Source organism: Dromiciops gliroides, chromosome 3 (assembly GCF_019393635.1).
Source record: "Dromiciops gliroides isolate mDroGli1 chromosome 3, mDroGli1.pri, whole genome shotgun sequence".
NCBI lineage: Eukaryota > Metazoa > Chordata > Mammalia > Microbiotheria > Microbiotheriidae > Dromiciops > Dromiciops gliroides.
This window is the reverse complement of record NC_057863.1, coordinates 335111602-335136798: the sequence shown is the minus strand read 5'-3', so window position 1 is coordinate 335136798 and position 25197 is coordinate 335111602. Positions and strand designations below refer to the sequence as shown.

General features: G+C 37.2%; 1 protein-coding gene across 4 annotated transcripts in view; it reads right to left on the bottom strand.

Moving 5' to 3' along the window:
• The window catches only part of SEC22A (SEC22 homolog A, vesicle trafficking protein), a 72092-nt gene that overhangs the window by 33433 nt on the left and 13462 nt on the right, over nt 1–25197 (bottom strand). For all 4 annotated transcript variants that reach the window (XM_043992882.1, XM_043992883.1, XM_043992881.1 and 1 more), the window contains 2 exons: nt 13327–13490; nt 11691–11885 (listed from right to left, as the gene is read on the bottom strand). In XM_043992882.1, coding sequence (XP_043848817.1) covers nt 11691–11885; nt 13327–13490 — 359 coding nt within the window. The remainder of the gene's footprint in view (nt 1–11690; nt 11886–13326; nt 13491–25197) is intronic.

The window sequence follows — 25197 nt, the reverse complement described above, 5'->3', positions numbered from 1 at the left end:
AACAAGTGATGAAGATCCACTGTGGACCAGGCTACCTAAGAGCAAAAGCCAGGGTAACACTCCTTCTGTCAGTCATGCAGGTTTTCCACAAGATGTGAGAGCCAAAGCAAAATGGCAGTGCTTTGGCAGATGCCAAGGAAAAGAGCGCAATCACCAGAAGTAAGCTGTCCTGTTTCAATTCTGAATGGTAGGTAATGTGATATATTGGAAGGAAAGCTGCTCAGAAGTCAGAAGATCTGGGTTTAAGATCTGGATTGAAGTCTTAGTTCTGCCTCTACCTGTCTGTGGGGTCTTGGACATATCCGTGAGCCTGAGTTTCCTCATCTGATGAATGAGGGGTCTGGCCAAAAGCTATCCCCTAAAGATAAGTGGTCAAAAGATATAAACAAAGAGTTCACAAAAGAACTGAAAATTATTGAAAAAAACTATTATCAAACCATATGAAGGAACATTTGATAAAACTAAATAATAAATTCAAGACAATGCTAAGGTTTGACCTCATGTGCAACAAATTAGAAGAGATAAAAAAAGGATGGGAATAGTCAATGTTGGAAGCACTGTGGGAAGACAAGCACACTAGTGCATTGCTAGTGCAGATGTGAAATCAGTGTGATTGTTTTGGAAAACAAATTTGCAAATAAAGTGATTAAAATGTGTATACCCTCTGATCTAGAAATTTTACTACTAGACATGTTCCCCAAGGATGTAACTGATAAGAAAACCCCCATATGCACCAAAATACTTCTAGCAGCACTTTTTATAGAAGCAAAGACTAGAAACAATGCAGATGCCCTTTGAATGCCTAAGCAATTTTGTGATATTTGAATGCAATAGAATATTACTATACTATAAGAAATTATAAATATGATTAATATAGAGAAACAAAGACAAATAAATTTATGCAAACTGACATAAGCAGAGTCAAGAAAACAAAATGCACAATGTCCACAACAATGCAAAGGGAAAGAAACACCACAAAACAGTCAAAAGTGAATGCTATTACTAGCTGTGTGACCCTGGGCAAGTCACTTAACCCCAATTGCCTCACTAAAAAAAAAAAAAAAAAGTGAATGCTGCAAAATTAGAAAGAATAAGAAAGGCCACAAAGAAGAAACATGAAAAGACAGTCTCATTCTTTTGCAGAGGTCAAAGGTCCGGTGTATAACTTTTCTGACTTATGTGCTTATGGGCTTTGCTGATTTTTTCCTTTCTCCCCCCTTAAAAATTGATTTGTTATATGGTGTATAGAATTAATTGTTATTTGAGGTTTTATGACCCCATCTTTTGGCTAGAATTTTTAAAACCCTGGCATGCACTGGCCTGGGGCAGCACCTCGGCATGGTGCTACACCCACTGGTTGTAGCCGTTGCCATGGCGCTGGTACCTCACGTCATCACCACTTGCCAATGCCTACATGGGTCTGGCAAAATTATGACTGGAAGCCCAGTGAGGGCAGTCATGTGACTGTCAGAGCTGCCAGCCAATTGGCTCGGGGCTGTGTGTGGTTAGCCTGGGGTCTGCTGGGAAGAAGAGAGGGTTTTTACCATTCTAGTTTGAAGCTGGAAGGCGACAGGACACTGCTGTGTGTTCCCAGCTGATTCCTGGGTGGTGGTGTTATTCAGGTTGTATTACTTCCCTTTCCCCATTTTATTTCCTTTGCCTTAATCCTACTGATCCTGTTTGTGTTTTTTTAATTGGTCCCTACAATGGGATGTGTCTCTGGGAGAGGGAAGGAGGAGGAATACTGGAAGAAATTTTGGAGATTAATAATGATTAATAAAAATTATCAAAAAAGGGGTGATGGATCTAAATTAAATGATCTTTAGGTCAAATGATCTTCCAGCTCAAAGACTATGACTTCTAGGGTAACTTAACATGTTCTACTTATTGGGGTACATGGAGTGTTCAGGAGGACTAGCACCTCTAATACGAGGGCTTTGGGGCAGCTAGGTGGCGCAGTGGATAGAGCACCGTCCTGGAATTCAGGAGGACCTGAGTTCAAATCTGGCCTCAGACCCTTGACACTTACTAGCTGTGTGACCCTGGGCAAGTCACTTAACCCCAATTGCCTCACAAAAAAAAATAGGAAACTGGCATGACTGGCAAAGAGAAGACTTAAGGAGTAAAAAGGAAAGGGTTTCTAATACGAGGGCTTTCTTAGGGCTGCTCATCCACCTTCACCCAACTCCCACTTGTGGCTCCAAGAAGCTGTGACATGCACAGCAGCCACACTCCAGTAAAAACATCTTGACAGGCAGGCTAAACCAGGTTGAGGGTAACTGACAGGCCTTAAACCTGTCAGTGAGTTAGGGGATGTCTACCCCAAGCATGTGAAGACTTCCCCGGGGCAGAACAGGCAGATAAAAACAATTTGTTCCAATGTCCATAAAGGCATCGAGGACACTGAGGTCATCCACTGCAGCACCAGTCATCTTAACTCTTGTCCTACCACTGGAAGAGAGCGTGAGGCTAAGGACTTTGCGCAATTCTGCCTGACTTACATCCAACCCACATGCAAGATAAGACATCAGCCATTATGTCATGGGTCCTCTTCAAAAATGAAGGATGAACAACTTACTGGCAGTAACAGCCGGAACGCAATATTATTGTATTTTAATGCAGTAAATAACATATACTATATTTTCTATAACAGATTATAGCAAAACACTGCACAACAGGAACTTGTTATCCAGCAGAGTTCAGACCATTTAAAAAAATTATTTCTACAGTACAAATATTAGGCTGCCACTGTCAAACTCTGAGTCTCTATACTGTGTAAGACACTGGGCCAGAAATTAAGTATAGGCTATATATTTAACTATATTTGCAAATAACAATAAATTAAAGAATTGTATTTTGTACAAAAGGGAATATATTCCTGATTCCAAACCACTGGAAACTGAGGGAGAAAAACACTGCTATCCGATTCTTCTAAAATATATTGTGTACTTCATAAAATTCGATTTCTCAACATAATATGTTGGAGATTGAGTGGTGAGCGGGAGGCAAGGAAAAGAACATCATCAATGTTACAAAAGAACTCAGAATGCTTCCTTTGGCAGTAAAAGGATACTGAATACAAAGAATTTCCATCCTCAGCCTCCAACCCAGAGAAACTATCAGAAGCACAAACATGGAAGAAAGTATGTCCCAATAATCTCTAACATATGTGTGGTACCACACACTGAGCAATGGACTTGTAGTAAAGAAGACCTAAGTTCAAATCCTGCCTCAGACACCTACTATCTGTGATTCTGAATAAATCATTTAACCTCTTTATGTCTCAGTTTTCTCATCTATAAAATGAGGATAATAATAGCACCTACCCCCCAAGCCCACCCCAGGATTCTTAGGAGAATTAAATCAGATGATGTAGTATAAATGTTAGCTATTATTATTACTACCACTACACAAGAGTCAAATTGGACTGCTTACCATTGCCCAGATCCCATTAGTGTTGTCCTAAAGTATCTTTTTTAAAATCCTTTTTTTTTTTTCTTCCGGAAATTCCCCTTCATGGCCACCTGTTAAAACCTGACCACTGCTGGAGGCCTGGATGGAATGCTCTATTTTCCCTCATTACACCTTTCCCTTGTTTACTCTCTGAACTCTCCATGCACTTTATTCAAACTTCTATATGATTCTTTTATCGATTATCACATTTTGTCTTGGGTATTTTTAAAATATAATTTGCCACAAAAGTAGCAACTCCAAAATTACTAATTATCTCTTACGTGCCAAATCTAACAGCTATTTCTTAATCCTCATCTTGACTTTTCTGAAGCCTCTGACATTATCAATCATCCTCTTTTCCTTGATATTTTCTAGTTAGGTGGTACAGTGTATAGAGCACAGGGCTAAATCCTGTAAGACCCTGGGCAAGTCATTTAAGCTCTATCTGCCTCAGTTTCCTCATCTGTAGATAAGGATAGTAATAGCACTTATTTCCCAGGGTTGTTATGAGAATCAAATAAATTGTATGTATAAAACACCTTGGAAACCATAATGCTAGCTCTTATAATTAAGATATAGTTGTTGCCTCCAGTCTCTTCTCTTCAATCTGTTCTCCAGACAGTTGTCAAATCGACATTCTTTTTTTTTTTTTTTGCAGGCAATGGGGGTTAAGTGACTTGCCCAGGGTCACACAGCTAGTAAGTGTCAAGTGTCTGAGGCCGGATTTGAACTCAGGTACTCCTGAATTCAGGGCCGGTGCTTTAACCACTGCACCATCTAGCTGCCCCAAATCGACATTCTTAAAGTAGATCTGACCATGTCAGCCCTCCCACTCAAACATCTTCAATAACTCCCTATTTCCTTTAGGAAAAAGCAATTTTTTTTTTCTTAGCTTGGTACTTAAATCTCTTCTTAATCTCACTCTCTCCTATCTTTCTAGCCTTTTCATAGTATAAACTCAAGGGGTTGTGATAGGGATCAAATGAGTTAATATATGTAAAGCATTTTGAAAACCTTAAAATTATACATAAATGCTTTTATTTTAGGAGGTAGCTAGGTGGTATAGTGGAAAGATTGCTGTTCCTGGAGTCAGGAAGACCAGAGTTCAAGTCCTACCTCTGATCCTTACTAGCTGTGTGACCCTGGACAAGTCACTTAACTGCCAACTGCCTCAGTTTCCCCATCTGTAGAATGGGATAAGAATAGCACCTATCAGGGTTAAAAGAGAGTATTTATATAGTACTTTGCAAACCCTAAAGTGCTAAATAAATGCTAGCGATTATTATTATCATTATTTTATTATCATCATCCTCTATTGGGGGGGGTGTAATTTGTTTTTTAACATTAGTCACTCCTAATTCTCCTCCTAACTTTCTGAACAGTCCTTCTCTGTGTCCTTCACTGGATCTTCATCCAGGCCATACTCTAACATTAACTTGATCTTCTCTTCTCCTTCTATACCTCTTCACTTAGTGATCCCATCACTACCATGGTTTCAATTAACATCTCTATGCAGAGGACTCTCAGATCTACGAGTTTAATGCTAACCTCTCTTCAGACCCTTTGCCTATTGGACATCTCAAAGCGGATGTTATCACAGACATCTTAATGTCATGTGGGGACCAATTTTTAATTGGGGAGTGTTAGCTAAGCGGCTCACTGCAATATTGGGGCCAGGAAGGAGATCAGCAGCCTCCCTCAAAACAGAACAGGATTGATTGATTGATTGATTGATTGATTGATTTAATGTATAAGGTATTTTATTTTTTCCATTACATGTAAAGATAGTTCTCAACTTTTGTTTATACAAGCTCTACAATTTCAGATTTTTCTCCCTCCCTCCCCCCTCCCCTAGACAGCAGGCAATCTGATATAGGTTATGTCTATATATCTCTATACATATACATATAGATATAGATATATACACACACATATATATATACACACATAATAACATCAATCCTATTTCTGCATTAATCCTGTTACAAGAGAAAAAATCAGAGCAGTGATGCAAAACCTCAAAATAGAAAAAAAAAAAAAACAGCACCCAAAACAAAAGAAATAATATGGTTCAATCAGCATCTATACTCCACAGTTCTTTCTTTCTTTTTTTTCTTGGATTTGGAGATCCTCTTCTATCATGAGTTCCCTTTAACTCTTCTGTACCATTGCATTGGTGAGAAGAATATAGTCCATCACAGTAGATCAACACTCAATGTTGATGATACTGTGTACAATGTTCTTCTGGTTCTGCTCATCTCACTCATCATCAGCTCATGTAAGACCCTCCAGGTTTCTCTGAACTCTTCCTGCTCATCATTTCTTACAGCACAATAGTATTCCATTGTATTCATATACCACAACTTGTCCAGCCATTCCCCAATGGATGGGCACCCCCTCAACTTCCAATTCCTTGCTACCACGTAAAGAGCAGCTATAAATATTTTTGTACATGTGGGTCCCTTTCCCCCTTCCATGATTTCTTTGGGCAAAAGACCTAAAAGTGGAATTGCTGGGTCAAAGGGTATGCACAGCTTTATTGCCCTTTGGGCATAATTCCAAATTGCTCTCCAGAATGGTTGGATCAGCTCACAGCTCCACCAACAATGGATTAGTGTTCCAATTTTTCCACAGTCTCTCCAACATTTATTATCTTCCTTTTTTGTCATTTTAGCCAATCTGATAGGTGTCAGGTGGTACCTCAGAGTTGTTTTAATTTGCATCTCTCTAATCATTAGAGATTTAGAGCATTTTTTCATATGGGAATAGATAGCTTTGGTTTCTTCATCAGAAAACTGCCTGTTCATATCCTTTGACCATTTCTCAATTGGGGAATGACTTGGATTCTTATAAATTTGATTTAATTCCCTATATATTTTAGAGATGAGGCCTTTATCAGAAGCACTGGCCTCAAAAATTGTTTCCCAGTTTTCTGCCTCCCTTCCAATTTTGGATGCATTGCTTCTAGAACAGGATTTATTTTAACAAGAACGAACTTAAAAAACAACAACACACAAACAGGATCAGTAGGATCAAGGGAAAGGAAATAAAATGGGGAAAGGGAAATTATACAACCTGACAAATACCACTGCCCAGGAATCAGCTGAGAATACACAGCAGAGCTCCTGTCGCCTTCCAGCTTCCAGCCAGAATGCCCAAAAGAAAAAGAAAAAAACTTCCTTCCTCCCTGCACACTCCACACAGCCCCCAGCCAATTGGATGGCCACTCTGACAGTCACATGACTGCCCTCACTAGGCTTCGAATCATTATAATTTTGCCAGGCTCATGTAGGCATCAGCAAGTGGTGATGATGTGAGATGCCAGCACCATGGCAACGGCTACAACCAACAGGTAGAGCACTGTACGGTTTGTGGAGCTCCAGGCCAGGCATAAAAACCTCAAATAACAATTAATTCTTTACAGTTGACATATTCAAAAATGAACTCATTGCCTTTCTCCCCAAACCTTCCTTTCCTCTCTTCCTCACTTCCCTATTACCATTGAGGGTCCTTCCCTCTTCCTTTCCACTCACACACGCTTCATACCTACCTGTCGTATTTGACTCCTCATTCTCTCACTCCCTATAATTAATCAGTTGTCAAATCTTATAGATTCTACCTTTCTAACAATCTCTCCTCTCCTCTGTCACTGCTACCCCCTGGTCTTATGGCCTTATGCACGAACTACTGCAATAGTCTTCCTGCCTCAGGTTTTTTCCTACTCCAATTCATCTTCTACTCTAATTGATGTTCCTAAATGCAGGTCTGACCTATCATTCCCCTAGCTGATAAACTACAGAGGCTCTCTCTTACCCCCAGGATAAAATACAAAATTCTGTTTGGCATTCAAATCCCTTCAGAACCTGCTCCTCCACCTTTCCAGTTTTCTGGGCAGCTAGGTGGCATAGTGAATAGAGCATCAGGCCTGAACATCAGAAAGACCTGAGTTTAAAGCCAGCCTCGGACAGTAGTTGTGTAACCCTGGGGAAAGTACTTAACCACTGTTTGCCTCAGTGTTTTCAGCTATAAAATGGGGATAATAAATAGTACTTACCTCCCAGGGTTGTTGGGAGAATCAAATAAGACAAAAATAGTAAAGTGCTTTGCACAGTGCCTTGCAAACATATAAATATTAGCTATTATTATGAAAATACCATCATTATCATCATATTTTACTCTCCTCCATACACTCTTTTTTTTTCTGCTCTTTTGAGCATATCAATTTATTAAGCAATTCATGGCAACTACTGAATCGGAACCAGTTCCCTTCCTCAGCTTATGGCTGGTCTCTGAATACAGGGGGGAACAGGCTTTTATACATTAAAAATAATTAATCATATAAAGAAAATTAATTAAGAGGAAACAATACAACATTAGGTAATTTGATTTCTAATTGGATAAAACATTAGGGATTTTCTAAGCTAGAAGGATGGGGAGAGTGAACAGGTTCAATTCCCTGAACTAAAAAACAAACAAACAAGTATCCTCCTCCCCCCAAGTTTTTGTAAACAATCAAAAGACCATGTGAACAATGATCGATTAATCAGTATGGAGCCAGTTTTCAGATAAAACATATGGGTTGCTTGAGATCTTTTCCTCCGTGCACTCTTCAGTACAGGGATGCCACCTTTGATGCTGTGCCTCACACAGGAGACTCCATCCCTCTACTCTGAAAATTTTCACTAACTGACCCTTGTGTCCAGAAAACTCTTCCTCCTCCTAAAGCCTCCTAGCTTACTGGCTTCCTTCAGCTCTCAGCTCAAGTCCCACTTTCTTCAAGAAGCTTTTCCCAGTCTTCCTTAATCTTGGATTGTTTTTCCCTCTGATACTACACTCAATCTCTCCTCTATCTCTTTTGTCCCTTGTACATGGTTGTTTGCATGTTGTCTCCACATTAGATTGTGAGCTCCTTGAGATCAGGGGCTTTTTTTTTTTTTTTTTGCTTTGCTTTGTATATCCCGCACTCATTATCATGCCTGACCCATAGGAGGCACTTAATAAATGCTAGTTGACTGACTAAGCCAATGTTTCCCTACCTAGGCTGTAAAACCACCAAGGTCAAGCATGATATGCATCTAGTGCAATGTCTTCCTTATACAAAAGTGACATCCAATCAAAAGTTTTTGACTGTATTAGATAAAACCAGAAGAAATGTCTGCAAAACTGTGTGGAGACACCAGTCAGGGAGAGTAGCATCTTTAGACAATTGACACATACTCCAAGAAATGACCCCCTGGAAATAAAATATGGCAAAAAGGCTCATTGCTAACCAAACATCCATAAGGAAAATAAAAAGGGCTAAGAACCACTGACAAAATTCCACTGAGAAGTTCTTCACTTGTTATTTAAGGTATGAAACTTCATGGAAAGAACAGTTGTATAGTGAGAAAAGAAAGACAAAAGTCAGTTACAGGAGAAAAGTCAAGGTGTTAAAGAAAGGGGAAAATAAGCAAAAAGGAAGAAGCGGTACCGTAATGGGGAAACTAGAAAATAAGGTTTCTTGAAGACTCATCACAGCCAGAACTCCAAGGTAAAAGTAAATTATTTCCATTTATAAGTTTTTAAATGGGAAAATATTAAAACTCAGAGGACTACAAAGAAAAGATTATGCAGTGCTGAATTTGAATTAAAAGCTAATTTTAAATTAATATCAAAAGAAGTTGTTCTCATAGTGAATTAATAAGAAGCTCATGATTCATGAATTTCTTCTTAAGCTGCTCAATTTTTAAACAATTTTTCCAACACCAGTTTTCCAGCATACTGAAAAGCAGAGGTTCATTTGTTAAAAGAAATTTTCATTTGGGTATTTCTCTTTCTTTTTCCAACCTCTTGTCTACCTTAATAACAAGGATAACATGGGACCAAAATGAAAATTAGAAATACAAATATCTAAGTAACCAAAAAGGAAGCAATAAAATTATACCACCATTTTGAATTCTGACAACACCTAGTAAAATTACACAGTAGAGAAATCTGTATCTATAGTGCACTAAGTTTTTTTTCAATTTCCAAATAATTATAAATTTTATTTATAATTTCACTGAGAAGTCATTTAAAACAGAAATCATTTACTTAAGAATAATTCTATGTCCTCTAGAGCTAGCAACTGCTTGAAAACCAGTATAATCTAATTGAAAGAGCCTTGAAATTAGGAGATCTCATTTTGAGTTCTGCCTGTCATTTATTAGCTGTTATCTCCAATAAATCATTTAACATCTGTAACCTTTGATTTTCTCATATGCAAAATCAAGAAAATAGTTGAACACACACAGGGTTTGGTAACAGTGAATTGCCAGGAGGCAATATTCACTGACTGCATCATGTCAGGCTATACTTTTTGTTCTAAGAAGCCCAATGACCACCTTAACTGGGGCAGACCACCAACATGGAGAGGTAAGGTTTCCTACTAGCACACATCAAAACAACATTTCACTTACCATTTAAAACTGTGAAGTGAACTATCAAGTTCTTCTATTGTTTAAGCTTAGCCAACTGAACAATCCCCTTTCCACGCTGCCAACATGCCACTCCAATTTACCTCACACTGTACTGGTTGTGCAGTCCAGGTTTTCCTGTTTCACTACCTTAGATAACAAACTTCAAGTCTATCCCACCTCTTCCCACAACTTTTATCTTTATTATGATCTCATTCATTACAAATACATGGCACATAACTTTGAGTACTCAGCAATCCGATGCTAATGTTACAGATTCCCTCTTCCTATTTTCCACAAGAATTAAGCCAAAGCACATGTGTACTCCCTCAGGCTCCCGCTCGCTCATTCTCTCCCTCATTCTCTCCCTCTCTTGCTCTCACTCTCCCTCTCCTCCTCTCCCCTCCCTTTCATGTCAAATATGCTCTCATTCTCTAACCTTACAGAGGATTTATTAGTCTTCTACTTCATTAAAGAGATTGAGGTCATCTCTCCTCCCCTTCTCCATTCCTAAAATGAGCATCATTATATACTCTCTCATCCTTTCCCTCTGGTCACAGAGAAAAAGCTATGTGCAATCACCAAAAAAGCTAATAATCTATCCTTGCTATTGACTTCAACACTTTGGGCCTTCTGTAGGACCTTGCTGCAACAATCATTTCCCCTCATTCACAGATTTTTAATCTCTCCCTCTCAACTATCTCCTTCCTATCAGGCCTGAGAAAAAACGTTAAGATCTCCAATTTTTTAAATAACCTTCCTCCAACCATTCTATCCTATTTAAATTACTGTCCTATCCCTCTTTTCACTTCTAAACTCCTCTTAAAAGTTGTCTAAACCCACCTATAACACCTCATCTCTCCTTAATGCTTCAAAATCTAGTTTCCTATTGCCAATACTCTATTGAAACTGCTCTTTCATAAGTAGATCTTTCTAAAACGGTAAGCAAGCATTATTTGTAATGGGGATAAGCTAGAAGCGTTCCCAATAAGATCAGGGGTGAAACAACAATGCTCATTATCATCATCATTATTCAATATTGTCCTAGAAATACAAGCTATAGCACGCCGATTCCACAGTTCTTTTTTCTGGATATAGAGAGCATTTTCCATCATAAGTCCTTTGACACTGTCTTGGATCATTGAATTGTTGAGAAGAGTTAAGTTTATCACAGTTGATCATCACACAATTTTGCTGTTACTGTGTAAAACAGTCTCCTGGTTCCACTCATTTCACTCAGGATCAGTCCACTTAAGTCTTTCCAGGTTTTTCTGAAATCTTGCCTGCTCATCATTTCTTATAGCACAACAGTATTCTATTACAATCATATACCACAACTTGTTCAGCCATTCCCCAATTGATGGGCATTCCCTCAATTTCCAATTCTTTGCCACCATAAAAGAGAGCTGCTATAAATATTTTTGTACATGTGGGTCCTTTTTCCTTTTTTTTATGATCCCTTTGGGATACAAACCTAATAGTGGCATTATTGGGTCAAAGGATATACACAGCCTGGGGTACTTTAAAAAAAATCACTTAAGAATAACTTATTAGGAAATAGATTCCCTGAGAATTTTTTTCAAAGAGAAATCCCTTGTTTTAAAGCTTTATCTAAGTTGATACTCTCCAAACCACAGGAGAAAATATTGCCCTTTGTAATTTTGTAGTACGTTCACACACCTAGTTTAAGCATGAGAATAAAGCAATTCATTTTAAAAGGCACTTCAATTATCAAATACAACAGGAGTGTTATTCCACACCTAACATCTAAAAGGAATGAAAAAATTAAGATTCAAAACTCACCAGAAGAAATCTTACTAGCACTTTTACATTCCACAGAAAATGAAGATGTGAATCCATTGGCTGATCCCAGTTCACTCATGGAAACTTGATAAGGTGGTCTCAGCTTAATTTCAGTCTGCATGTCAGAAAGATTGATCTTTGTTGAAAGCGATCTGGGATTGTTATAGCGCTGCTTGGTCCTCTGAATGAAGTTATCTATACAAAAATGTTTTTTAAATTCCAAGACATACTAGGTAAGTAAATCATTTAAGATGATGCAGAAACAATTGTGACACTGCATAGGTATTAAATTTTTATCTATTTTAAGTAATTGTGATTATAAAGAATAATAGCTCTTTTCATTACTTTCTTTTAAAACTCTTCAAATTTTAAAAAAGTCCTTATCTCATGAAATGTTGAATTTGTAGTGTTTACCAACTATGATTACATAACCACTTCTACTACAAAATTCATTTAATGTTTAAAAACAGACATTTTACATATATCACGCTTTTTCAAATATGCTATTTAATACTAATCTACTGCCCACAGCATATAAGAATATAGATTCTAAATTCTTCCTTTATTACTGTCTCTAAAAAGCACATTTATAAAACTAGTACACATATTAATGAAATCAATAAAAGTCATTTCCTAAATGAATTCTATATGGGACTTATTTTTTACTATTTGGCACTTGGCTTTAAAATCTATGTTACTTAGCTGCAGGATTGTACAAGTAATTCTCCTTTTTCCTCTACATTCAGCAAATATGAATATTTAACAAACAGAAAATTGGACTCTTTTGGTTTGTGAATATCTCATTGTCTTAATAACTTCAGAGAATGATTCTCTGAACCAATTGGAGCATTCTATCCCCTTCACATTTCTTACAGACTTACCCCTAATGAATGTTTTAATTGGATATGACTATCATTTATTAATATGTTAACTAACAAATTATTGAATCATTTGCCAGGTCCTCTCCTGATAGCATCATGACCTGCAGGGTAACTTTGAGCTCCTGAAGGCCCTGACCACAGAGCATAAGTTACAACCAGTTCCACATCCTATTGATCTGGAAAGGCTTTGAGGGTAGGCCCAGTAACAGCTGACTGCTATTGCTCAAGAACCAAACTAAACTAATAATTAATTAATTTTTAAAAAAGGCTTATCACCAGAAAGCTGGATATCAGATAATGACATTTTTTAACCATAGCAATTCATGAAAGCTACACTTTGAAAGTGGGGGGGGGAACGGGGGGAGAAGCTAGGTGGCGCAGTGGATAAAGCACTGGCCCTGGATTCAGGAGTACTTGAGTTCAAATCCAGACTCAGACACTTGACACTTACTAGCTGTGTGACCCTGGGCAAGTCACTTAACCCTCACTGCCCCACAAAACAAACCATAAAAGAAAGTAGGGGGAATGATGATGAACTTTTTTGGTGATAGAAGCACTGTGACCAATGAAATCATGGCTCTTTTTGAGTATTTTATTTATGCCAAGTTATTATACTTTATATAAATGCAGCTGAACAGCCTATGGATTTGTTTGCCAGTTTTTAAGAACCAGATGAAACACTTTCTATGATCACCTAACAGCTTCTGGGAAAAAATAAGTTATAGTTAAAATAAACGACACTATCAGAAACTTACCAAATTCGATGAAACAGTACGGTCTGATGGCAGTATTCGTCTTCATCATGTTGTAAGTACTAATGAATTCCTTCTGAAGCTCATCCAGGAAAGAGAAAGCCAAGACATTTGGGTAATTCTCGGTACACAGCATCATGTAACTCACTCCCAGGGAGCTAATAAAACTATAGTTAAAAAATGGTTTTAAAATTTCAAATTAAATCCTGGTAATTTTCTGTCTCACAAAAATAGTTCCAGACAAACAAATGTCACAGTGGTCATGAAGACAGTAACATTTATTATACAATCTAGCAAAGATTTTCAAGAGACAAAAACATAATTCTGCTTTAAGCTACATCTTTAAACTAATGGAATACCAGTGGGGGGAAAAAAGACACACAAATCCATATCCCATAGTTATAATTATATATCTCAGTATGGCAAGAGATAAAGATGAACTCCAAACAATAAAATGTTTCACTTTTTAATTCTTTTATGGAAATCTTGATATGTTAACAACTTTCTCTGCCTTAGAAAACAATACATATTGAACATAATTTAATTTTTCTTGAGAGAGGGTCATTATTATCAACATAAGTTATACTACTGTAAATATATCTGTAATACATGTAATATGATATTGTGATAGTATAAGATATATGGTTAACTATACTTAGATTATCTTTTTAAAAAGAAAAAAATTTCTCTTGTGACTTCGCAATTTTGTCATTTTACTTTTGCATAAAATTGGAAAGAAATATGTGCAGCTACAGCATCTCTAGGGGAAATGTGATATGGCTGATTTTCTCCAAAATTTATTATACAATTAACAGCTGAAGTAACTTTTTCCCACGGAGTTTTCCCGCCCTCCGAAAAAGCTTCTTCAGTTTTATCATCAGCGTTTGACAAATCAGCAGAGTAGAAACATTTTCCATGATTTCTGTATCACCAACACAAAGGACAACATTATCTGCTTGGCAGTATATACCTTTCTATCTCAAATGGACTGTCTGTTGATGGGGTATAGAGAGGCAGCCCCTATCATAAGACACCTTGGCAAACATAATACAATTTTCTTCACATCCTCCTTAATGGTTGATTTTACAGGCACAAACACAAAAATTTAAGTGCATCTTAGGTTCATGGACGATAAGGCAAAGAAAGTCCTCTCTGCCTACATAATGTGTCATCTTTCTCATGAAATCTCTTTTTTTCTGATCAACACTTGGTTCCAGAGCTTAGATCAATAAATAACACTGGATGTGAGAGAGAGGGGAAGAGAATGATAGTAAAAATATAACCAGACACTAATCCTGCTTCTTCAGAGTAAGGTTGATAACTAACAACAGTACCATTCTGTTGCCCTATGGTAAGCTATGTTTTTGAAATGTTCTTTCACTGCTGGTACAAAAATATGACAGAACCAATCAGGGGGAAAAATTGTGCAGGTATTAGCTCTGTGAGCTACTGGTGAATAGGTGACACTTTTGAAAGCTCCAGGACAATTCAATTTCAAATCACTAAAGCCTTCATTTTATGGGCAGCTGTAGCATATGCACAATTGTTCTTACACTGCACTAAGGGGCATCACCCAAAGACATCAGTTTTATTACATTATAAAACCATTCTCTGGATAGACTGTGTTCAGAAATTAGTTCTCTGAAAATATCACAAAACTATTCTGCAGTTTCATGATTTACTGACTTTTTTATAACCAGATGCAGCAGTGTCTAATACCAAGTCAAAGCCGGATATGTCAAAATCACCATTCAAAAAATATAAATAGCTCAGGTAACTATTAAAACTCATTAAAAAAAAAAAAAACTTTTGGAGGGGGCAGCTAGGTGGTGCAGTGGATAGAGCACTGGCCCTGGATTCAGGAGGACCTGAGTTCAAATCTGGCCTCAGACACTTGACACTACTTACTAGCTGTGTGACCCTGGGCAAGTCACTTAACCCTTACTGCCCCACAAACAAACAAAATCTTTTGGATTAGAGATAAGGGTACATAGTTTTATGAAAAATACAGTCTTGTAATTTGGTAATAACAATTCCCACTTATATAATGCTTTAAAATTCACAAGGCAGTATTCTCACAACTCTGTGAGGTTAAGTGTGGTTCCCCCCCCCCCAAAAAAAAATCAGTTTAAATTACCTTTAATGGCAAAAACTTTAACCAGGTAATCTTTTTGAACCTCGATGTCATGAAGCATGGCTAAACCAATACTAAATAGATCCATCAAAATATTCCTACTTGCAACTTTTCATGTTATTTTTCAGACCTTTATTTTTTGTTTAGGTTAACATTAGTTACACTTTTATACTTTATCTTTCATTAGAGGAAGCTTGTAATCTCTACCACTGGATGTTTTTTTACAATACACATTTTGCTTGGTTCTTCTGCTACTAGTATGGCTTGCTTATACTAATTAACAATGTTGCTATATTGTACTAGATACCATGACTGGTGTTGTAGTATCTTAAAAGTACTCCCTTCAAGGGAATTAGATCTGATTTTTTTTTTTTTTGGTGAGGCAATTGGGGTTAAATGACTTGCCCAAAGTCACACAGCTAGTAGGTGTTAATTGTCCGAAGCTGGGATTTGAACTCAGGTCCTCCTGAATCCAGGGCCAGTGCTCTATCCACTACGCCACCTAGCTGCCCCTGATTTTTTTTTTTAAAACAGTAGAATGGGAAAGAGAGAGATTGATTGAGATTAAACATTCCTTGCTCTCAAGGAATGTTTAATCTCAATCTCTCTCTTTCCCTTTTCCCCCCATACATACATACATACATACATACACACACGTACATATAGACATTTCTGGGGGGAGGGGTATTGTAAAAGCAGAAGAGCAGAAACTTGAGTATAACTTACAATCTTAGCTATCTGGGGTACTAAGAAATTCAGTGACTTGCACAAGGTTAAGTCTTCCTAACTTCAAAGTTGACTCTGATTATAACAGTGTCTTCCTACCATGTATAATATAGCAGGTGCTTATTAAACTTTTGTTCAATTGGACATTGTAACCTGAGAGCCAAGCATAGTGTACATAGTAAACATTTGAAAAATACTCACTGAATGACTGAAATTAGTACAACTCAGTTTGCTCTACTACTAAACGTCTACCAAAATTGTTGTATTATTCTAGCTGATATCCTTTAACCAATGTGGGACTATTTTAAACAAGAGAAATATTCTCCAAGGTCACCACTGTTTGCAGGGTTTCTTATCCTTACAGTGAACATCCCAAAATGCTCTGCTCTCCTCTTTCTGCCTCCAGCTATTCCTATTCTCTATAATCAATAAGTTGTCTTCCCACCATCTCAACTCCTACTTCCTTTCCTTTCCTTTTCTTTTTTTTTCCTCCTGCATCTCCTGAGTTGCTTGACTTCAAGGCCTGACTTACAGCCACCTTCGCTCAAAGAAGAACCTTGCTTTTGAGCAATGAACAAATTTCTTTCTCATCATGTCTTCAATTCTCACCATATTCCAGGATGTGAAAACTTCTATACCACCTTTTAGTTCAAGACTATTGTAGGTGGATAACTGTGCTAGACATCTGAGTAACTGATAAGTGAGATATTACTAACCATTTGCTCTAGCTACTTCACAGGGTTTTACAAAAGACACGAAACTGCAAAGCAACTGGTTTGTACTTCAAATAAGTTACATTTTTGGACAAGCATGAAACACATACCTTTTATGTCTGTTCAAATTTTACATAAAGTGGCTCTAACTACCCAAATTTACAAATAAGCAGGATACTACATTTAATCCTCCCACTGATGTCATAATTTTGAAACATTCCCTGAGCACCTATTACATTGAAAACACTGTAACAGGTGCTGTGGGATACAAAAGTAGAATAAGCTAGATTTCCTACCCACGAGGAGCTTATACTCTAACTCAGGAGACAACACAAGCGCATGTGAAATTTATTAAGTGAATAAGAAAGCAATATGTAATATTATATAACATTGATAATGCAATATGGGAAGGTATAGCCAATCTCTAATAAGATGGCACACATATTTTGTCTTCTGCAATAATGCACACATTTGATGGAAATGCTTCTTTTTTGGGGCTGACAGGTTCAAGTATCGGTAGGAACACATGTCACCTTTGACACAAATGGTAAAGAAAACATATTAAAATCACTAAGGGCAAGAAGGAGCTGTGCTTTGTAAACCCCAAAGTACCATACAGCTATTATTGCAATGAATTTCCATGACCTCAAATTTAAATGTTCACATTTAATCAACATGATCAGATTTTATATTAAAACAGTGAGTATAAATCATGTGTTAGTATTATTAATAGTTGTTTAAAATCACAACTAATGTAAGCAAGGCAACACTGTATAATAAACAGGACAAAAATATAAAAAGAAGTCTTAAAAGGTAAATTCTTGATAGCTAAATGCTAAACAAAGGTGAAGAGCAAATTAACATGTCACAACGAATAATTCAGTCATCCCTGTTCAAACAAATATTATTAAGCATCTATTACATGTAAAGCACTGTTCTCCTTCTGACCTTTATAAAAGATACTGACAAGAAACAAAATGCACCCTTATCTTTTGTTGGAAATACCAAGTGAACAAATGACCAAAAGACAAGAAGTTGGGGAAAACATGAGACCTGGGTAACACTAAACTAGAAAATCAGTTATTGGATAATCTAGAGTTGATGACACCTGCCTAATTCTCTTTGGGTGACTATATTATGATATCAAGTAACAAGTGGTCATGCCAAAACTATGACTTAAAAACCACAAACCGCACAATAAAATATAATTAAAATGTTACCATACTGTGCCAGGAGTCAGGAGAACCTGAGTTCAAACCTGGCCTCAGACACTTAGTAGTTGTGTAAACCTGGACAAATCACTTAACTTCTGTTTATCTCAGTTTCCTCAACTGTAAAATGGGAATAATAACAGAACTGACCTTCCAGGGTTATTGGGAATATCAAACAAGAGATTCATAAAAGTGCTTAGCAAAAACCTGGTACATAGTTAAGTGCTATATAAATGCTTATTCCCTGCAACTTTCCTTCCCCCTGCCCTCTGCATATAATTTCCTCAATATTTTTTCTCTAAAACAATAAAATGAATTGAGATGATAAAATTATCTCAGTCCTATTCTGCCACCAAAATTCACAATCTTTATTACCTCCATTTTCTAAAATACGCAAATTTTTCAATACAACAGCAGCAGCAAAAACAAAAACACCTAACTTCCTAAAATTTCCCTAGAAATGTCACTTTTAAAAAGTTGATGTTTGAAAGATAAGGGGCAGCTAGATGGTACAGTGGATAAAGCACAGGCCCTGGATTCAGGAGGACCCGAGTTCAAATCTGGCCTCTGACACTTGACACTTACTAGCTATGTGACCCTGGACAAGTCACTGAACCCTCATTACCCTGCCAAAAATAAAAAAAATAAAATAAAAAGAAAGAGAAAGAGAAAGAGAAAGAGAAAGAGAAAGAGAAAGAGAAAGAGAAAGAGAAAGAGAAAGAGAAAGAGAAAGAGAAAGAGAAAGAGAAAGAGAAAGAGAAAGAGAAAGAGAAAGAGAAAGAGAAAGAGAAAGAGAAAGAGAAAGGGATGATTTGTAGCCAGGCACAGAGAATGAAGTGCTAGAGGCAAGAAGAGCTAGGTTTGAATATGCTTTCTGATGTTCATTATGTGACAATGGACAAGTCTTTTAACTTGGGTCTGTTTCCTCACCTCCAAAAACTGCTAACTTTACTTTCAGTACCAACCTCACCAGGCTGGTGTGAGGTTCAAATTAGCAATTTTGTATAAGCCATTTTGCAAACTTTAAAGTGTTACTATATATGCCTGTAATCATCATCATTATTATTATTTGTAAAGCAGAAAAATGATACTAATATTTAGGATGCTAGCAGTACAGTGTCTTGTTCAAAGTAGAGAAATATGTAGTGTAAGGGAAACATTTTTCTTAATTCGCTTCTCAAAATCTGGGAGGGATAAATGAATGGGAAAATACACAAGTAAAATAAAAATTCTCACAACCAACCAAACACAAAATAGCAATGTAAAAGTCCAAGGTATCTGTGCCAGCACAAATTGTCACTGGTTTTAAAAAAGGAAACATCTTAAAATTTTAGGATAAATCAAGAAAATATATGAAGCTGCCATCTACCATGTTCTACAGCAACACAGTAGAACTATACTTTTCCAGTTTAAAAAAATCAGGCAAATCCTCATTTCTCCCTATCAATTAGGTGGGTAGGGCATAATTAGAATGCTAGAGGAGACAAAAAAGGATTCCCCGGCATCTTTCTTTCATGTCTGCAGCCCACTTTCCATTCTGTTCTAAGTGCCTTCCCTTACTTTTTCCTTGTCCTGCTGAACTTTCCCAAAGCTATTCAGCTCACAGAAGAGGAAGAGGAACATTCATGAATTCCATAATAGGAAGGCAAAGAATGTGAGGCATTTTGTGAGTGTAATGATTTAGATGAGTGGGTCAACAACCAAATCACAAGAACAATTAAAATTTAAAATAATGATTCAACATCCCAAATACATGGGAAGCAACGTAAGCAATCACTGGAGGAATATTTCTATTCCTGGACATGCATTAGCAAAGAGAAAGAGGAGCCAATGAACTGAGCATGAAATTAAAAAATAAGAAAACAAATAAATCTTGAGATCGGAAGACTGATGATAAAGCATATCTCCCAACTTTTGGCAGAGAGAAAATGCACTAGACAGAATGAAGCATACATTTTCAAATATAGACAATAAGTTTATTTGAAAATTAGTCAAGATAAAACACAAGTGAAATGTTATATAATACAAAGGGCTGCTTTTCTTAAAATAACAAAAATGACCAAAAAAATAAATGATTTTTTTAAAAGCCAAGATTGTAACAAAACCTTGGTGACCCAGAATTATAGAACAAGTCTTTCTGGATATACACAATTTATAAGATAAATGAGATTTGATCCTTCTAATCACTGAACCTTCAAAGTCTATTGAAGGGTAGGTTGTCAGCACCTCTGAAGCTACTGTAATCACTGCCTCTCACTTCCTTCTCATTTCATTCTTTTCTTGTCTCTGGCTTCCATTCTTTGCCCCTACCTCTAACTTCTCCAGGTCCACCTTCCAAAGTGACCTGTGAGAGATATCACCAGCCAATGAAAGTTTTCTTTTCTTTCAGGTTGGTAAATGGACTAATCACACTGGAGCATAATGAACAGTTCTTGGGAGCTCACTTCCTTTCTACGCAAGGGTTCTTTTTCTGTCACCAAAGATAATTTTATCTTCTTACCTACATGTTTCAATGTATCAAGAACTAAGAATGTGAACCTAGATGAGAATATGTTAATAGGCTATCCAATTCGAGTGATACACAAAGTAAATGAAAGGGTTGAAAATTAGGTCTTTTTAAATACTTCTATTTGAAGAAGATATTTATCTCACTAGTATCTACTTTGCATATCAAACAACGAAATTAAAATCTGCAGAGTAATATAGTCTCAGCAATACTAAGAATTAAAAATAAATATCCCTTTTCGTAGAGGTGGCAGCAAAATTTAAAGTGGTACAACAGTTTTTCTTTGTCATGAGAGAAGGTTTGTTTTGGGGTGGAGAGTAATTGGGAAGTGACAGAAGTATAAAAAAATAAAGCATCAATAAAACATTCTAAAAGATCTAGAGCAGCAACTAGTAAATTTCATCAGACCAATGTGGGGTAGGCACCATTTGGTTAATAAACAATAGGAGGAACAAGAGACTTGAGAAAAAATGCCTCCTTTGTGTGCTTCCTATCGGCACCCACCATATTGAGGTAAAGCTATAGGGTTGCCACTGAATAAACAGCTTGGTTTTGAGAATACAGGTATTTACTAACCAATAGAACTGGACAAAACACCCTACCACCTACATCTCCTACTTCCTCTACACTCTACCCCTGCCGTCATGCCTGGGAACTTTTAATACATATGTTTATGTATTCTCAAACACCAAAGCCTCTGAATTCTATTTACCTCAACCCCCAGGACCTACATCTTTCATTCTACCTCTTTCTTAGGTCTCACCATCACACAACTGTGCTACCTCCTTTATCTCAAATTCAAATTCAGATGTCTGTCTGAGCTCCTATCCTTCATTCTCTTCTTCACTTATGACCCATTTTCATTGGGACTTCTAGTCCTCTTGTCCTCTCTGTCCTTCCAATCTATGGTTTCATATTTCTCTCTCCGCATTCAACTCTGCAGTTCATCGGTTCAAAAATATAATATTCTCCACCCTTGGAGTCATACACATTATTTTTTTTGGAGGGCGGGGAGGGAATGGGCGTTATGTGACTTGCCCAGGGTCACACAGCTAGTAAGTGTCAAGTGTCTGAGGTCGCATTTGAACTCAGGTCCTCCTGAATTCAGGGACTGTGCTTTATCCACTGCGCCACCTAGCTGCCCCAACACGCATGACTTTTTAATACTCAGCTCTAGAAAACAGTCTATTTAGGTAGCTTTCTCCATCTACCTTTTCTTCTCCACTGTTGAATGTCAGAATAAGTCACACAACCATGCTGCTTGGGTTAACTACAAATTCATGTTATCTAATCTCCTCTGGGCTCTCCCTGCTGTATTGCAATCCTTGTATTCTTCCAAAATTGACTGTTACGATAGCTGAAGTGACTATTTCAAACCTCTCAAACCACCTCTATATTCCCCAGACCAGTCAGCAGATAACCTTGAATCTTACTTTACTTAGAAAATAAAGGCTGCTTGTCCTGAGTTTTCACTCACCTTCCACTCCTCCTCCTTCTCCTCTTCACCTCAGACTCCTCTATATCTTTCCCTATGTCCTTCACCTCTGCACCAGTCTCTCTTCTTGCCGAGGTCAATACTCTAGTTGCACCCATACCATCTTAAAGAAAAACTTGGCCCAGTGATCATTATTTGCCTTTGCCCCAACTACTGGCTCCTTTTACTACCTACAAACTACAGGCAACCCTGCCCAACCCCTCAACCATCCTCCCCCCTTAACTAAGTTCATAGAATTATCTACTCTTGCTCTTACTTTTTAACCATCAACTCATTTCTCAATCTTTCACACAGGACTCTGACCCTCCCACAGCCCTTCATTGAAATCCTCTTCTGGAATGACTTCTTAACTGTTCAATCTAATGGCTTTTCTTGGGCTTCATCTTACTTATCTGTAGCTTTTTATGTTTGACTGTCTAATTTCCTTGACTTCCATGACACTATTCTATGCCATCTCCTATCTGACCAAAAAAAAGTACTGTACATGATGGAGGATGTAGGATTGAATCCTGATCCTATGTAAGGTCCTTTGTGAACTTAGACAAATCACTTAAATTTGAGGTCCTCAGTTTCTCAAATTTAAAATGAGGACTGAACTTAGGTCTCTTCCAACTCCCTTGTCCAATCAGTTCCCAATCTGTTGATTCTAATTCCACATCTCTAGAATTCACCTTTTCTGTCTGCTCACAACACTACCACCCTTCATTTGACCTACCACAATAGCCTCTTAATCAGTCTCTTTTTTAGGTCTCTCCTCTTCAATTCACCTTCCACATAACTGACAAAATAATATTTTTTAAGGTACAGGTCTAATAGTGTCACTCCTCCATTCAAAAAGCTTTCTGAGGCTCACTAATGCCTTTAAGAAAAACTACAAACTCATTAGCCAACATTTAAGGCCCTCCACCATCTAACTCTAACCTACTTTTCTAGGTTTATTTCCCACAACTCTACTTCTTGTTCTCAATGGTCCAGTCAAATTCTCCTTGTTCTAAGCCATCAAGAAAATTTAAGTTCTTTGAAGGCAGGGACATTTGTACCTAAGACTTAATAGACTATTTTTCATATAAGAGCCACTTAATAAATGTTTATTAAATTGCTCCATGCTACAGAATTCTCTCCCACTTTCCCAAACAGTAAAACTTCTATTCTCCAATAATCTGAAAGTTTAGGTAATCTGATCGCAGATTATTCCCAATTTACAAACAAACTATATTTCAAGTATCTGTTTAACAAATTAGTTGTCTGGAACATAAAGCTTATTTTTCCACAGAAATAATGTTACAAATGGTTATATTCCTAGGTTAGCTCATAAAGCCTATTTAACTCAAAATTCAATAGCATCATGAGCTCATTAATGTAATAACTACCTATATCAGTACTACTAGTATCTACCAATGCTGCTGGTAGTTAGCAATTTATATGGACTTCCCATTCTGAGTAGTTCTGGTGTATGCTCTCCCTTAAATCTTTGACCTATTATTGTCTACCTTTTTGTTCTTTGCTCTTTAGAGACTGTTGTGTTATGGGATTCACAACCATACAATGACATGGGATTTAAAAAAAAAATTAGTTGTGTGAAGGGGCATTTTAAAATCATAATAAACATTGTTGTTTCTGAACAATGATCAAGATCTCTTTCTCCTAGTCAATTCCAGGTCCAGACCATTGTCCAACTACAGTGTACTAAACATATACTGATTAACTGCCCAACTAACTGCTTGGTATTGTCTGCATAATTGGCAATGCATGCTCCAAGTGGTTTACTACCTTTGGTAGACCACACAACCAGGGCACAACATCATGAACATAGCCCAGATGAAAGAATTCCTTATAGAGGGTGAGATTCCTCCAGATGGTCCTCTTTGCTGATCACAGTGTGATGACTACAGAATATTATACTACCTCCTTAGTGGGATTCAGGGACACACTAAAAATCTATTCAGAGAAAAAACAAATGTATTAAAGTTTAGCCCATAATATGATTTTAGCACATAATTGAAATGAAAAAATGAAATCAAAGAATTTTTAGGGCTAAAAGGTAGCTTAATGGTCATGTAATCCAATACCCTCATTTTACCAATGTCCCAGAGAAGAACTAGTCAGACTTAAGGTGAGGACTAGAATAAGATAGTGCTTCCACTACACCAAATAGTATAAAACAATACCTTTGAAATAGCAGCAATTAAGCAATACAGAAAAACAATGAAATGTAAAGAGTTAATTTTTTATGTAGAATGATGGTGCTTGAGGATATGTAGATATTCTCCTTCCTCAGGCAGGTTAGCTCATCCTTTGCCCAAGTACCTCTGCTTCCTCCCTCTTTGGAAATTCAACTTCAGATCATTATCTTCCACCTTCCCCCAATATAAGGTCTCAACTGTGCTCCAATCTAAATTGCAGGGGGGGCGTATCTTTCTTAATTCTTTCCCCTATCATCCTCTCTCCCAGAGTGTAAGCTCCCTGAGAGCAGAGACTGTTTTTTCATTTTATCTTTATCCTTAGAACAGTGTCTTCTTTCAACAGTAGGTACCTAATAAATGTTTGCTGAATTGAACTTAAAAATGGAGCAAAAACAGGTCAAGAGAGTTGGCTCAGATCATTTTCCAAACATCCCAGTGATTTACCACTTCTCTTACCCAGAAGATGAAGGGTAGGGGGATCAGGTGGAAAAGTTCCCCTGTCCACAAAATAAATTCAATAAATTTTCTCCTGTAGTCAGAAATGGGGGTAGCACAGAGAAGACAGCACAAATGAAATTTAAAAATCCACAAGCAGTATGGTCGAAAGACAAGGTGGGCAGAAGTGGGTATAAACAGTGCTGCTGCAGAAAAGTGACGTTAAAGAAGAAGCTCACTGCCATTAGAGGCTTTTCTTTTTTTTCTTAAATAATAAGCCTTTTAAATTAATTGGCATCTAAGGAGATAAGTTTGTCAGAAAGAACTTTCATATTTTATCTAGGGGACAGTCTAGTCTTGATTGTATAATCAAGCTCCAGTATGAAACAACCAAACAGCTTAATGAGGGTTGGGGGTGGTACTATACTTTAAAAGAGAACTTATTAATTTAGATGTACTGGCAGTGTCCAG